The sequence below is a fragment of the Mobula hypostoma genome, chromosome 13, assembly GCF_963921235.1.
Source record: "Mobula hypostoma chromosome 13, sMobHyp1.1, whole genome shotgun sequence".
Classification (NCBI taxonomy): domain Eukaryota; kingdom Metazoa; phylum Chordata; class Chondrichthyes; order Myliobatiformes; family Myliobatidae; genus Mobula; species Mobula hypostoma.
The window spans coordinates 84,548,947-84,563,297 of record NC_086109.1 but is presented as its reverse complement, the minus strand read 5'-3'; the positions used below and the strand labels follow the sequence as shown (position 1 = coordinate 84,563,297).

Below are 14,351 nucleotides of genomic sequence, written 5' to 3'. Positions count from 1 at the left end.
GGCCATACGGTACACTCCTCCCCTTTTATTTAATAGTGCATCAACTTTTTTTTTACTGGGGCACTATGCTAAACAAATATGTTTACCCTTAACATACAAACACCTCCCATTTGTTTACTTAGTAACTTAACAAGCCTTTTTTAAACTTTTGGTCTAAGACCCATTTATAACTCAAGTCTCTGGGGGGGAGGGGGGTCTTCTCTATGTAGCCCCCCTGGCCACCCTCAGGGTCGCTCAGCTCGCTGTCGTCTAGGGAAACAGCCCTCGGCCCCGCCAAACTGGGTAATTAGTTTGTGTGGATGCTGTGTGATGTATCCCACCCCATCCAAATAACAGACAATACACCAGATACAATTAAATGATTTACAGTTTATAGATATTACTGGAACTATATAATTAAGAGAGAATAAAATATAAAAGGAAGATAAAAGGCGCCACACTTATCAAAGTTCAATCTCTTCGTGCACAAACAGTTGGAGCTCAGGACCCTTCTTCTTCACCCTGCGACCCCTCGGGCCACCTCGACCAGCCGCCTGGGACCAACAACGGTGGTCGACCAGACGCTCCACTCGAGTCCGTCTCCGTCTCCTCGCTGAACGCCCACCTCGGGGTCTGACCCCGTTAGCAGACATCACAGCACCTGGTCCATCCTCTGTCTCTCTCTCCCACCTTCTCCCCCAAAACCCCACGCATACAGTATCTTCAAATACACCAAAAACATAACAACTATCCCAATTGGTTCGTAACATATTCTTATCACACTCTAAACCAAAACAAGCTGCTAGCACAAAAACTTTCTGAGCGTTTAACATAACAAAGAAGCATTTCCAAGTATAACATAACAAAGAAGCCATTTTAATGAGCCTATGCAGTAACATAAGAGACGAAACCCCCTTACATCTAGGTTGTCTGGCACTGAAGCAAATAGGTCTTCACTCTGGTTTTTATGGTGGCATCCGTTAGTCTCGCGAGACCATGGATCTGCACATGGAAGGTCTTGCTTCAGTCTGTGTTGGTAGAGCAGCGTCTGTTGTGGTTGTAGAGGCCCACATGGGAGTGACAGTCTCGGCTGCAGCGACTGCACTTGAAGGCGCTATCCTCCAGTGTTGTCTTGGTGCTGTTTTTCCGATGAGTGCACTTTTCTTCAGCAGTAAGCCTCAGCTTGTCTTCTCCTCTTTTTAGACCACTGCGTAGTTCCAGCCTCCAGCGATGTCCTCCCACCTCTCCACCTTCATGTTCAGTGACTTCATGTTTCTCTTGCAGACATCTTTGAAACGAAGATGGGGCCACTCTTCTGCTCTCTCACCGGAGACCATTTCCCTGTACAGCAGGTCTTTCGGGATCCCCCCTTCTGACATGTGATGTACGTGGCCCAGCCAGTGGAAATGGCGTTGCTGGAGCAGAGTGAAGAGGCTGGGTATCTGGGCGTGGGCCAGGATCTCATTGTTGGTGACTCGGTCAGTCCACTTGATGTCCAGGATGCGTCTCAGGCTGCAAAGGTGGAAGGCATTGAGACGCTGCTCTTGTCTGGACCATAGGCTCCTGGTCTCGCTGCTGTAAAGCAGTGTGCTGAGGACGCAGGCCCTGTAGACTGCAACCTTGATGTGCATCATCAGCTTTCTGGTCTCCCAGACTCCCTTTGTCAGCCTGGTGAATGTTGAGGTCGCTCATCTGATCCGTCTGTTGCTCTCAGGGTCTAGGGAGAGACTATCTGTGATGGTGGAGCCGAGGTATGTGAACTCGTGAACTACCTCCAGCTCGTAGTTGTTGACGGTTATGGCAGGGGGGTGCTCAATGCCTTGACCCAACACATTGGTCTTCTTCAGGCTGATGGTCAAGCTGAAGTCCTGGCAGGCTCTTGAGAAGCTGTCCATCAGGCGTTGCAGTTGCTCTTCAGTGTGTGTTGCCAGTGCGCGTCGTCTGCAAGCAACATGTCCCTGATGAGTACTTCACGAACCTTGGTTTTCGCCCTCAGCTGGGACAGACTGAACAGCCTCCTGTCTGATCTGGTGTGGAGGGAGACACCACAGTTGATGCTCCAAAGGCGTGCTTCAGCATGACTGCGAAGAAGATGCCAAACAGGGTGGGGGCAAGCACACAGCCCTGCTTCCCACCGCTGCGGATGTTGAAGGCCTCTGAAGAAGAGCCGACGAACTGAACGATGCCCTTCATGTCTGTGTGGAATGACTGAACTATCCTGAGGAGCCTTGGGGGACAACCAATTCTGGCGAGGATTTTGAACAGGCAATCTCTGCTCATAAGGTCAAAGGCCTTCGTAAGGTCAATGAAAGCGACGTAGAGTGGTTTCCTTTGCTCTCTGCATTTCTCTTGTAGCTGCCGAAGGGAGAAGATCATGTCAATTGTGAAGCGTTCTGACCTGAAACCGCACTGACTCGGGATATACCCTTTTGGCTATTTTCTGCAGTCTGTTCAGGACCACACGGGCAAAGACCTTCCCAACGATGCTCAGCGAGGAGATTCTCCTGAAGTTGTTACAGTCAGTTCTGTCCCCTTTGTTCTTATATAGGGTGACAATGTTGCACTCTCTCATGTCTTGCGGCACTGCTCCCTCTATCCAGCACTGGGACAGTAGTTCACGCAGGTGGTTTAGCAGGACGCCCTTTGCGCATTTGATAGCCTCTGGTGGAATGCCATCCAATTCTGTTGCCTTCCCTATTGTCTGGAATAATTAAACAATCCACAAATTGGCAGGCTCCAGCCATAAAGAGTAGTCACCTCCATCCTGCAGCGATGACGAAAGCAAAGTGAAATCCGTGAAAAGGTGAATGTTATTCTTAAAAATATATACAATCATCAAAACTGAGATGGCATTGGAAAGTGTCTTCAAATAGTGTGTACTTCAGTCTGTCAATAAACTTGCTGGCTTTAGTATAGATTTCCATGCAAAAGTCATGAAAAATTGACCTCTGAGCATAGGGAGTTAAGAAGATGTGCGCCTCCAATTTGCTAAGAGCTCTAGGCAGCAGATTGCCTCCGTATAATGAAGACTCCTCTGTGCAGCTGTTCTAGATATATATGCATCTTTATTCTATCACTTGTCTTCCTTACCCATATCTCATTTGTTCCAGCTGAGCTAATTGCACAGCCAATCTTCGTATCCTCCTTAGATTCCAAATAGATAGCCTAATCTTCATGATACCATCAATTATCGTAATTGAACTTTCCATCTTCTATTCGTGCTTCATGTCTTTGTGCTGGTGATTCAGCAGGAGTGCTGGGAAGATGCTCAGGAGAAGACAGAGATGCTGGTCTTTTCAGAGACTTAAGCTTATTGAGAGTTCGCAGACCTTCCATTATCTGTTCATCTGTTAGCAAGTAATTTAACTGCGCAAGTGCAGGTTTTCGTCTTTTGTAATTGGAACAGGGTCATTAGGTCTTCTCCTTAGTTTCCTTATCATTATTGACTTTACCTCCATAGAATCTTCTGTGAGTTCCATTACTAGCCTCTCATTCTCAATCATCTTTTTCTTTTCTTCTAACTCAGTCTTTTTATCTTCAAGTTCCTTCACTGCTGCTTTCTTCTCTTTAATATAATTCCTTTCCACTTGTTCTGTCTCCAGTTGCAGAAAAAGCTCTGCATTTCGTATACTTTCCTTGTATTGTTGGTCTAGTTTCTTCATCCTTTTCTGATACTCCTGCGGAGTGCCTTCCTGTAACTGCTGTAGCTGTCGTTCAAGAGATGTCAATTTCTCCTAGTACATCTGCTCTTTTACTTCCAGGTGGTCTTCATCATCCTGCTTCTTGGCAATATCTGTCTCACTTTCATCCTCTGTATCTTCATCTGTGTCGCGGCCACGAATACTGTGTTCGTCCTCATCATCGACGCTGTCTAGCTCCTCCTCATCATTGTAATAGTCGACAATGGGTGAGGGGAGAGCTGCGGACATCTTCCCCGCCGAGCTGCCCTCCTTTGTTGACACATCTACTGCCTTGATGGTGTGTCAATCCAACTGGATTTTCCTGAGCCATTCACGTCCCAGCAATGGTGGTCCTCCATTTTTCAGTACATAGGGGTTCATCTGCTGTGTTTTGTCAGCTGTTGTCAAATGTAAAATAATAAATGCAACCTGGTTTAAGCAAATGAAAAGAACATAGCAAATTACAAGCAGGGGTTGGCCACTGGAGCACTTTCCATAAGACCATAAAGACCTTAAGGCATAGTAGCAGAATTAGGCCATTTGGCCCATTGAGACTGCTCTGCCATTCTACCATTCTTTCATTGGAAACAATTACTATTTAATATCAAATTATGCTAATACCCTTGGTTAAGAACTGATTGCTTCAACTAAGAAGAGCTTTGCATTGAGACATGGATGAAGTTAATACTTTATACTTTATAATTTATTGCCGCCAAACAATTGATACTAGAACGTACAATCATCACAGCGATATTTGATTCTGCTCTTCCTGCTCCCTGGATTACAAATATTAATTATTAAAAATATTTAAAATGTTAAAAATTAGTAAATATTAAAATTTTTAATTATACATCATAAACAGAAAATAGAAAAATGGAAAGTAAGGTAGTGCAAATAAACTGAGAGGCAGGTCCAGATATTTGGAGGGTATGGCCCAGATCCAGGTCAGGATCCGTTCAGCAGTCTTATCACAGTTGGAAAGAAGCTGTTCCCAAATCTGGCTGTACGAGTCTTCAAGCTCCTGAGCCTTCTCCCGGAGGGAAGAGGGACGAAAAGCGTGTTGGCTGGGTGGGTCGTGTCCTTGATTATCCTGGCAGCACTGCTCCGACAGCGTGTGGTGTAAAGTGAGTCCACGGATGGAAGATTGGTTTGTGTGATGTGTTGCGCCATGTTCACGATCTTCTGCAGCTTCTTTCAGTCTTGGACAGGACAACTTCCATACCGGGTTGTGATGCACCCTAGAAGAATGATTTCTACGGTGCATCTATAAAAATTGAATATAATATAATATTTCACCTATAATAGGTGAAATACCCCCAACAAAAGTTTCAGTCTATTGAACTACTTTACAGTATGATGGTCACAATTAATGAAATTAAGGACCAAGGAAAGCAAAGCTTCTGTCAGAAACACAGGTGTCAAACAAATGGTATTTATTAATGAATGAAATATTTATTTGGAACCCAAAGGCATGCTTTTCCATTTTAGCTCATTCAACAATCTGAGAACAAGTTGCATTTAAAATTGATTTCATGTTCAGTGATTTTTCTCAAATTCATTTACAAATCACCAATCTAAAATCATCTTTATATATTTTAAATTGATTATTATTAATATTACCGAGATACAGTTCAGAATAGGCCTTTCTGGCCCTTCGAGGCACACCATCCAGCAATCCCCTGATTTAACCCTAGCCTAACCACAGGGCAATTTACAATGGCCAATTAACGTACCAACCAGTACATCTTTGGACTGTTGGAAGAAACCGGAGCACCCCGGGGAACCACTCACGTTCACAGGGAGAATGTACAAACTCCTACAGGCAGTGGCGGGAATTGAACCTAGGTTGCTTGTACTGTAAAACGTTGTGCTAACCACTATGCTACCATGCTGCCCCTGTACCATTGGTACAGCTTTATTAATGCAGTTGAAGGATGACCATACTCAGCAGAATGAACCAGCTCCTTGTGATTAACATGATTTTATTCAACTGAAACTATCTTTTAAAAAGACATGCTATGGAAACTATATCATAAGGTGGATGTGCAGTGATCACTTTCCTTGAATGTAAAATACATGGAAGTTTTTTTTTAAATGTGGCAATTTGTGTCTTTGCCTGGAAACAGTCATCGAGGACCATTGATGAGATTTCAATGCAACACGAAAGGCATTTGAATATGTGATCTTCTGGTTTTCAAGTCTGATGCTCTCTGTGAGCCTGGCACACTAGTGCATGGGGGATATGTTCTCTTCCATGTAATGCAAATCTCAATACGATCTCTGTAACACCCCTTCACACATGCCAGCACTGAGTGTCCACAGACCTCTCCATGTGTCATTGTTTCTGCAGGTTCCAGCCTGAAACTGTTATCCTAACTCAGGTAGGTTCCCCTTCATGTGGGTTCTTACCTGACTATCAGCCTGGCTATCTACCCTCCCTCACTCAAAAATTATTGCTTATCACCCTAACTTTTTAACCCTTGTACAACACTACCTCGCCAACCAACCCCCCCCCCCACCCCATGTCAGACCTCAGACACCTTCTCCTTTGTTGAAGGGTGCAAAAGAAATGACTTCAATAGCCAAGGTCTGGTAGTAGGGTGCAATGCTGTATAGCATGAGATAGACCCTGCAGCCCACTAAGTCAGTGTCAAGCATCATATTGCCAAAGTATCACCTTGAAGGAAGGCAATGTCCAGGCATCTGGTAGGCAACTTTGATGGCACAAGAGACTGCAGATGTTAGTGTCTGAACTATTCCAGTTTGGGTGCCATCTATGTTCCTGCATGTCGCCCATCTTCACCCTCCACTCTCAACACTTGCCACAGTATGCCCTGTTTTCATCTGCCTCCATCTATCACCCACCTGCCCCTTTCTCCCAACTCCAACCCCCTCCTCCACCCAGCTCAGTTTGTCCTGATGAAGGGTTCCGGCCCGAAACGTCAACTCATCGTTTCCACGGATGCTGCCCGACCTGCTGACTTCCTCCAGTGTGTTGTGAGTGTCAGTTTGTCCATCACCCTTCTCCCCCTCCTTGGTCCACCAATCTGCTCCTCCTTCTGTCTCACCACTCTCCCTCTCCTCTACATACTGGCTCTCTCCCCTCTCCATTGCTAGTTGTGATAAAGGGTTTCGACCCAAAATGTCAACAAATCGTCACACCACCCCCCCAACACACACAGATGCTGCTTAACCCACTTAATTCCTCCAGCAGATCACTCACTGTTACCATTTTTGAAGCTTCCTTAAAGTTGTAGTTCACTGAAACTCTCGCTGGTGATGATTCCAATCTAGGGATGGGTCAATCGGAGTTGGAGAGTCAGAATCAGGTTTAGTATCACCAGCATAAGTCGTGAAATTTGTTAACTTTGCAGTAGCAGTACAATGTAAAACACGATAAACAAAAAAAAACTGAATTGCAGTAAGCACATATATGAAAATTAAATAGTTAAATTAAGAACAGTAGTGAGTGCCAAAGAAAACATAATTTTTTTAAGAAGTAGTGAGGTAGGGTTCATGGGTTCAATGTCCATTTAGAAATCAGTGGGCTGAGGGGAAGAAGCTGTTCCTGAATTGCTGAGTGTGTGCCTTCAGGCTTCAGTACCTCCTTCCTGATATTAACAGTGAGAAGAGGGGATGTCCTGGGTGGAGAGGGTCCTTGATAATGGATGCCACTTTTCTGAGGAACCACTTCTTGAAGATGTCTTGAATACTATGGCGGCCAGTGCCCATGATGGAGCTGACTAATTTTACAACTCTCTGCAGCTTTCCACAGCCCTGTGCAGTTGCTTCCCCTCCCCATATCAGACGGTGATGCAGCCAATTAGAATGCTCTCCACAATACATCTACAAAGGTTTTCAAGTGTTTTAGGTGACAAACCAAATCTCCTCAAACTCCTGATGAAATATAGCATATAGCCACTTTCTTGGCTTCTTTATAGAGTGCATTACAGCACAGAACAGGTCTTTTGGACCATCTGTTCTGTGATGAACTATTGACTAGCATCTAGACCACAGCTCTCCACATTGCTCCCATCCATGTACTTAACCAAACTTCCCTTGAATGTTGCAGTCGAGCCCACCTCCCACATTTCTGCGAGTAGTTCATTCCACCAACCCTGAGTGAAGAACATCCCCCTGATATTCCCCTCAACGCATGACCTCTAGTTCCAATCTCACCCAACCTCTGTGGAAAATTCTGCTTGCATGTACCCTGCCTCTACCTTCATAATTTTGTGCACCTCTATCAAATGGGGTCTTGGAGGGCTTTTGTGACCATTATGGTGGGGGTAGGTGGCCTCCAGTTTGAGTTTTTTGGAAGTGTTCCAGGTTTAAGAGCAAGAGACAGTGATTGATTTATGTCGGTCTGGACAAAAATGCCCATGAAATTTCTCATTCTTTCAACCTGAACCTGAATTGGGATCTTCAGTGTAACCTGATACAAACCATGCCCAAATTCTATAGATAACGCCAACCATTAATAATTCACTTGTGGTCAATACAAAGATAAACGACTAACTTTTTATTTCTTTATTTGCAGCTGTCAAATATGCCCGCAGGCCCCAGAAGAGAGCTACTACAAGTAGGGCACAACCTCAGAAAGAACCAGTTGCTTCATACAACTCTGACTCTTAAGTGGAAAAAAAGATGTAATTCTATCTCAGAACATTTATATTAAGAAAAAATAATAATAATTTTGTCAGATAAGAGATTTGTTTTCCCAGCCAATATATAAAACACCAAAGCATCCCTAGATCCAATGCCTTTTTTTTCTCGATTTCAAGTCAAGCATTATCACTTGGGTTGAGCTCCTCAGTCTGTCACTGTGCCTTTGGGATGAGATGCTGAAGATTCTATCTTCAACCTGCCACATGTCATAAGGAATACTGGATCAATTTTTAACAGCTGGACCCTCCCAGCTGAGATAGATCGACATAGCTTATAACAATGTTGGAATGTAAAATGCCAACAGAATCATTCAAAAAAATGCAACACATTCACAGATTTGTTATCAAAATGAGATGAAAATATAGTTTCTATGCTGTGAACACAAAAGCAACAGAACAGTTGTCCTGATGCTATTCAACCAGGACCATGCAGTGCATGGTGTTATGGTTTCTTATTTGTAGAGGTGCGTAGTGGGAATTGGAGTACTAACCCCATTGTCAATTGCAGCAGATAATTTCCAGAGTCTAAGTCCTGTTGCACAAAAATCTAGCACTTCATAACTTTCGAACTGGAAAACGAGCAAAAAAAGTAGGATTTGGTTTATGTTTAGAGAACTGTGAGGGGGGAAAATTTGTCCTTGAACGTGTAAAATAAAATATGAACGTTATATTTTATCCTGAGTAAAGAAAACAATAACAGCTTTAAAAATATATTTCAGTGGAGAGTGTGTGTGTGTGTGTGTACGTGTGCATGTGTATGCGTGCGTGTGTGCGCATGCGCGTGTGTGTATTTTAATGAAACTGTGAATGTTTGGGAGACAAGATGTATACCTGCAGACAGAATAAGTACAGGAAAAGAAACTTTGCTCCTATTAAATTTTAGGAGATTCTTCTTCTTATTCCTTCCGCGCATTCTGATGCATCGGGCAGCAACCTTTGCCGTTTCTTTAGCGTTTTTGTCTGTTTTTTTTTCACAAGGCCAAGTTGCTAGCTCGATGCTCAGTCCAGCACGGATTGGAAGTGTGCAAGGAGCCATCCGGATTTGAACCCCGGACCACTTGCCTCAAAGACCAGTACAGATGCCATTACACCACCAGCCAGCTCAAGGGGATTGGAAACTCTAAACTTGTTTTGAAATTTGTGAAAAATAATTGATTAATTGACATTCATCCAAATATGAAGCTTAAACTCAGAGAATTTATTTTGCTTTAAAGGGAAATATACTGTATTAGCAGCCACAAAACTGTTTCCCTTTTTATTAAGTAAATCCCTTAAGAAGCGGAAATTGAATAATTTACACTTCAGTGATCTTTTTAATGCCCACCTAATTTCTTGAGAGAGAATTAAAGTGAAGCAATGCCCTGCTAATCCTTGCATCTGCCTGGAACTCTGATCCAGGTCACTGGGATGAACTTCAACCCTCTTTCCAGAGTCCTTGAACAAAATTCAAAGGTGAAAGGCCGTCTTCGGTCCAATTATACCCAAAGTGCTCCAGAGAAACCCTAATGTCAGAAACAGAAATATCACACTGACATCAATAAAGCTAAAGTGATATTAGAACAGTATAAAAGAAACAGGTTATGCTAGACACCACCAATGTGTTCACAGCATCTGAGATAGGATTTCACATTATGGGTCTAATGCCCCCTGCCCAACAAAGTTGGTAGTGTGATGTGTGGTACAGAATGATGGCATGACCTCTTTCTGACGCTCATTAACTTGAATATAATTTTTTCACAATTCAGTTTACCATAATCTCAAAGCATCCATTATTTTACACCAGCATCTTCAGTGCTGAGTGGTTTGATTCCACGCCAGTTGCAAATGCACGGTCCACACACAAGCAGCCTATACCAGGAGACTGAGTTTCACGCAAACTTATTGCAGAGTGAAGTTGGATTCTGTCTCTTCTTGTTTGTGCTGGAGTGGATTCCAAGCCCTTTGTGCTGATGACGTGGGTATAGCCCATTCCACCAACGGTGAGAAAAGATAGTCAAACCCTCAGAGTGACTCATTATTCCAGAAGCCCTCCCCCCACCATTAATACTGTGATTGGTTGCTGGATCAACTCACACACAGTGAAAAAGTTCTCCCCTCTGACATATTCAACTCCAGACTAAAATTGGCCAGAAAAGGGAAGCGAGGAGTGAGCAGGGTACCATCGGATAGTCAGTGCCAGTTCTTCAATAAACAGCCTTGGGATAGGAATACAAGAAGAAAGGAAGCCGTAGAGCAATGGTCATTTATTGCTGAAAGGAAACCGTGAAGTGGTAGTCATTTATTGCCCTGTGGCTTTGTTTCCCAGATTGCATTGCAAACTAAAACATCTTCATTCTGCAGATCATTGCATTCTTCAGCTATTTCTGTTTCACATTTTCGCTTCCTTCTTGATGACTCTTGGTGAAGTCTGCCAGCAGTTCTATCACTGAAGAAACCCAGTGCAAACAGCTCAGAGATGTTAAAGGGTCTGTTCTTGCTGGGTTCGGTGGCCAAAATGCTAGAGCCCCACCAGCAGCACCAGCTTGCAATATATCTGACCTGTTTCTTCTGCTCTTAACAGATAGTTCTTACAGAAACATCTGCATGATGATACCTGGAGATAACTTAATGACACAAAGGAATTCCTAAAGGTGGTTGTTGTATCACTATGAGGACAACAGGCTAAAAATGAGCATTCATCTTTCTGTGAAAATTCATTTATTAAATAGAACTCATTCAAGATACCAAACACCAGCACTTGCACAGCAATCTTAGACTCAATAGCCTGCGTTTATAGTTGCTTCTTTCTGAATAGTAACACTGAAATATTGCATCATGGATTCCACCAGTCCTTTAAGTGTTTAAAATGGAATGGTATTCAAACAATCTTAAGAAATAGTAATTGATTTTATTTTAAACCAATTTCAAATTTGTAAAAACTGCTTTTGAATTGAGTTAGATCATTTCTCCAATGCAAGCTGTGAGAGAAATGGGTATGTGCACCTTGTTTTAGGTGTTCTTATGTACACTCTAAGCAAGCCTGAATCAAGCGCTTCTAAATGTCTGTAGTTGGAGCATTGTATTTGCTGGTAAGAGGAACTGATTGTACACCCTGCATGATAGGATTGTACCAAATCTATGTGTTTTGCCATTTTGTAAGAGATGTTATTTTATTTAAAACATCAGCCCAACAATGCAGATGTTCATTCGAGCAAGGCCCTGTATTAAGATGAGGAGCACATCTGCATAAATTGAATTGTGTGCAATAAACTGTATCCCATGTTACACCAACTCTCAGCTAACCTGGTGACTTCCCGAAAGTCTAATCCTGGCTGGAGAGAAATATGTTGGGAGTTATGTGTGCATGTTATGCATGTGTATTGTTCCCTGTTCAACAGAAGGGCCTTTTGTCTGCTGAACCTCAAAAAGTGAAAATTTGTTTCTAATGTGCCTTGTGACTGTGCACATATGTATTTAAATAAAGTCACTGTCACAGAACTGGAACTCTGAGAGCACAGTCATGCAAGTTTTGACTTCTTTATTAGACCATGTGTTAAGCTTAACTGTGTAGTTCCTACAAACCCCCTCCCCTTCTTATTTTTGTGTTGAATACAAACCGAGCCATACTTTTAAACATGAACACAAACCTACAGCCTAATACTTCACAGGTTATTGGTCATCAAGGTGCTTAGATTTCAAAACAAGTCCTCACTTGTAGCAAAGAGTTTTCTCCAATAAAGGTTTAGAGGCACTTGCAAACAGAGGGAGATCAAAGTCAAAGTAAATTTACTGTCAAGTTATCATATACTACATTGAGATTCATTTTCTTGCAGGCATATATAGGAAAATAAAGATTCCAATCAAATGTATGAAAAATACTATGCATAAAGAAAAACAGACAACCAACCAATGTACAAAAGAAAACACATTATGTAAATAAAAATGAGCAATACTGAGAGCATGAGTTGTAGACTATTGGGTTGTGAAGATCTTGAAAGTTAGTCTGTAGGTTGTGGAATCAGTTCAGAGTTGAGGTGAGTGAAGTTATCCACACCAGCTTTGAAGCCTGCTGGTTGCAGGGTAATAACTGTTCCTGAACCTGGTAGTGTGGGGACCGAAGGTCCAATGGTAATAGTGAGAAGAGAGCTTGGCCTGGATTGTGGGGATCCTTGATGATGAATCATGTTCTCCACCTTCAATAAAAGCACAACTAATTTTTTACCTGAAGTCCATTGCCCACACAATCCAATATGCAATTTTAAATGTTCTATTGTTAGGAAAGCCATCAAATGTAAATTTACTCTATAAATTACAAAACTATACACTGGTTGTATAATTACTAAATTCCTGGAAATGTGAATTGAGCATTCTAATGAAGGATTTTTTTAAAATGCAAAGAATATATTCCCAGTAGTTCACCCCAGCCATTGTTTTGAAGTCTGGTATCCTCACAAAATTTACTTCAATAATAACAATCCAGTTTCCAGGAGGAGCAGAGCCATGCCACTACACCTGGCAAAATGGGATGAACTCATAATCCTAGTCGGCATGAAGACAAATTGGTACAAGAGGCCTCCATCCATGTTGCATTACTCTATGACTCAATGACTCTGTCAGAAGTTCTACCCAGTGCAAAACAACAGTTAATATTAATTGTCCTCTTTCAGTTGAGACTGAGATGTGCTGAGAGATTTTGGTAAGTACCGTCGCCCAGCAACACCCAGTCTGAAAGTAAAATACAGAAGATGTTGAAAATATGTAATAAAACAAAAAATCGCTGGAAGCACTCAGCAGAGGACCAGGGTTCAATTCCTGTCACTATCTGTAAGAAGTTTGTACATTCTTCCTGTGATCGCGTGGGTTTCCTCCCACATTCCAAAGATGTATGGGTTAGTAGATTAATTGGTTACATGGGTGTAATAGTCACATGGGTGTAATTAGGCAGCACTCTCTCATTGGGTTGGAAAGGCCTGTTGCCATGCTGTATCTCTAAATTAAAATGAAATTAAATTAGGTCAGACGGCACCTGAGGGAGAGAGTTAATGCTACAGGTCCAAGACTTTCATCAGAAATCCCAATGTGGACAAGCACAATGCCAATTTATTATCCATCATACAAAAGCCACGGCCCTTATAAGTACCTTTGCAAGACTAATCCCTCCACCTGTAAAACCTCCAATATTTCAAAGTTACTTTGTCCAGCTGTTTTCACTCATTTGAATTTTTACAGAAGTGACCTCTAAAGGAAAGCACAGAAGTCATAACTTGGTTTTGGTTAAGTTGTAAGTGGTGTCAAGAATGGCTTTACTAACTACACAGGTTACCTGATCCTCTTGAAAGACACATTGCTAATCCCGAGCACTATCATTAGGAACCATTTCATTCAGATGCAGATTCAATAACTTATCACATGTATGTTGAAACATTGTGAAATGTGTCATTTGCATTAACAACTAACATAACCTAATGGTGTGCTGGGGACAGCCCACTGGTTTTGCCACGCATTCCGGCACCAACAGAGCATCTCACAATGTCCAGCAGACCAACACAAGCAACAACAACAACAGCAACCAAACAAAGTAAAACAAGATCAGATGCTTTCCTACCTCCCCTCCCACAAGCCCACTCACACATGCAGAAAGGCCTCCAAACCCAGGAAAGGCCACCTTGGGTGCCCTTGGCTCTGGTCGCTCGGACTTGTAGACATCAGGCCCCCAACTTCCAGCTGATGTTTCATTGCAATATTCAAACAGGTCCCACCAATGAAGCTCTCCATTGACATCTATACAACCACAGAGAAAAATGTTTGGTCAGTCCTGATTTAGGTGCCAAATTACCATTGAAGCAGATTGATTCAAGGGTGTGAGGGCAAGAGGCCATTAATTATGTTACTGAAAAGGCAGCTTGGGAAATAAAGTGAGAATGGGTCAGATTGGAAAATTCAATGAATTATGGGTAAGAATTCATAGTCCATTTGCTGATTGCTTTTTCCAATATCAAAATAGTCTTCCTTATTCTCCTTCATTGCATATTTCCCTCCACCAAGA

At 42.5% G+C, this 14,351-nt stretch overlaps 1 protein-coding gene across 2 annotated transcripts in view; it reads left to right on the top strand.

The window, feature by feature from the left end:
• Positions 1 to 11,808, top strand: part of LOC134355748 (aggrecan core protein-like) — a 116,152-nt gene extending 104,344 nt beyond the window's left edge. For both annotated transcript variants that reach the window (XM_063066101.1, XM_063066100.1), the window contains one exon: positions 8,200 to 11,808. In XM_063066101.1, the coding sequence (XP_062922171.1) occupies positions 8,200 to 8,294 (95 nt within the window). In that variant the 3' untranslated portion in view covers positions 8,295 to 11,808. The remainder of the gene's footprint in view (positions 1 to 8,199) is intronic.
• The last annotated feature ends 2,543 nt before the right edge of the window (positions 11,809 to 14,351 follow it).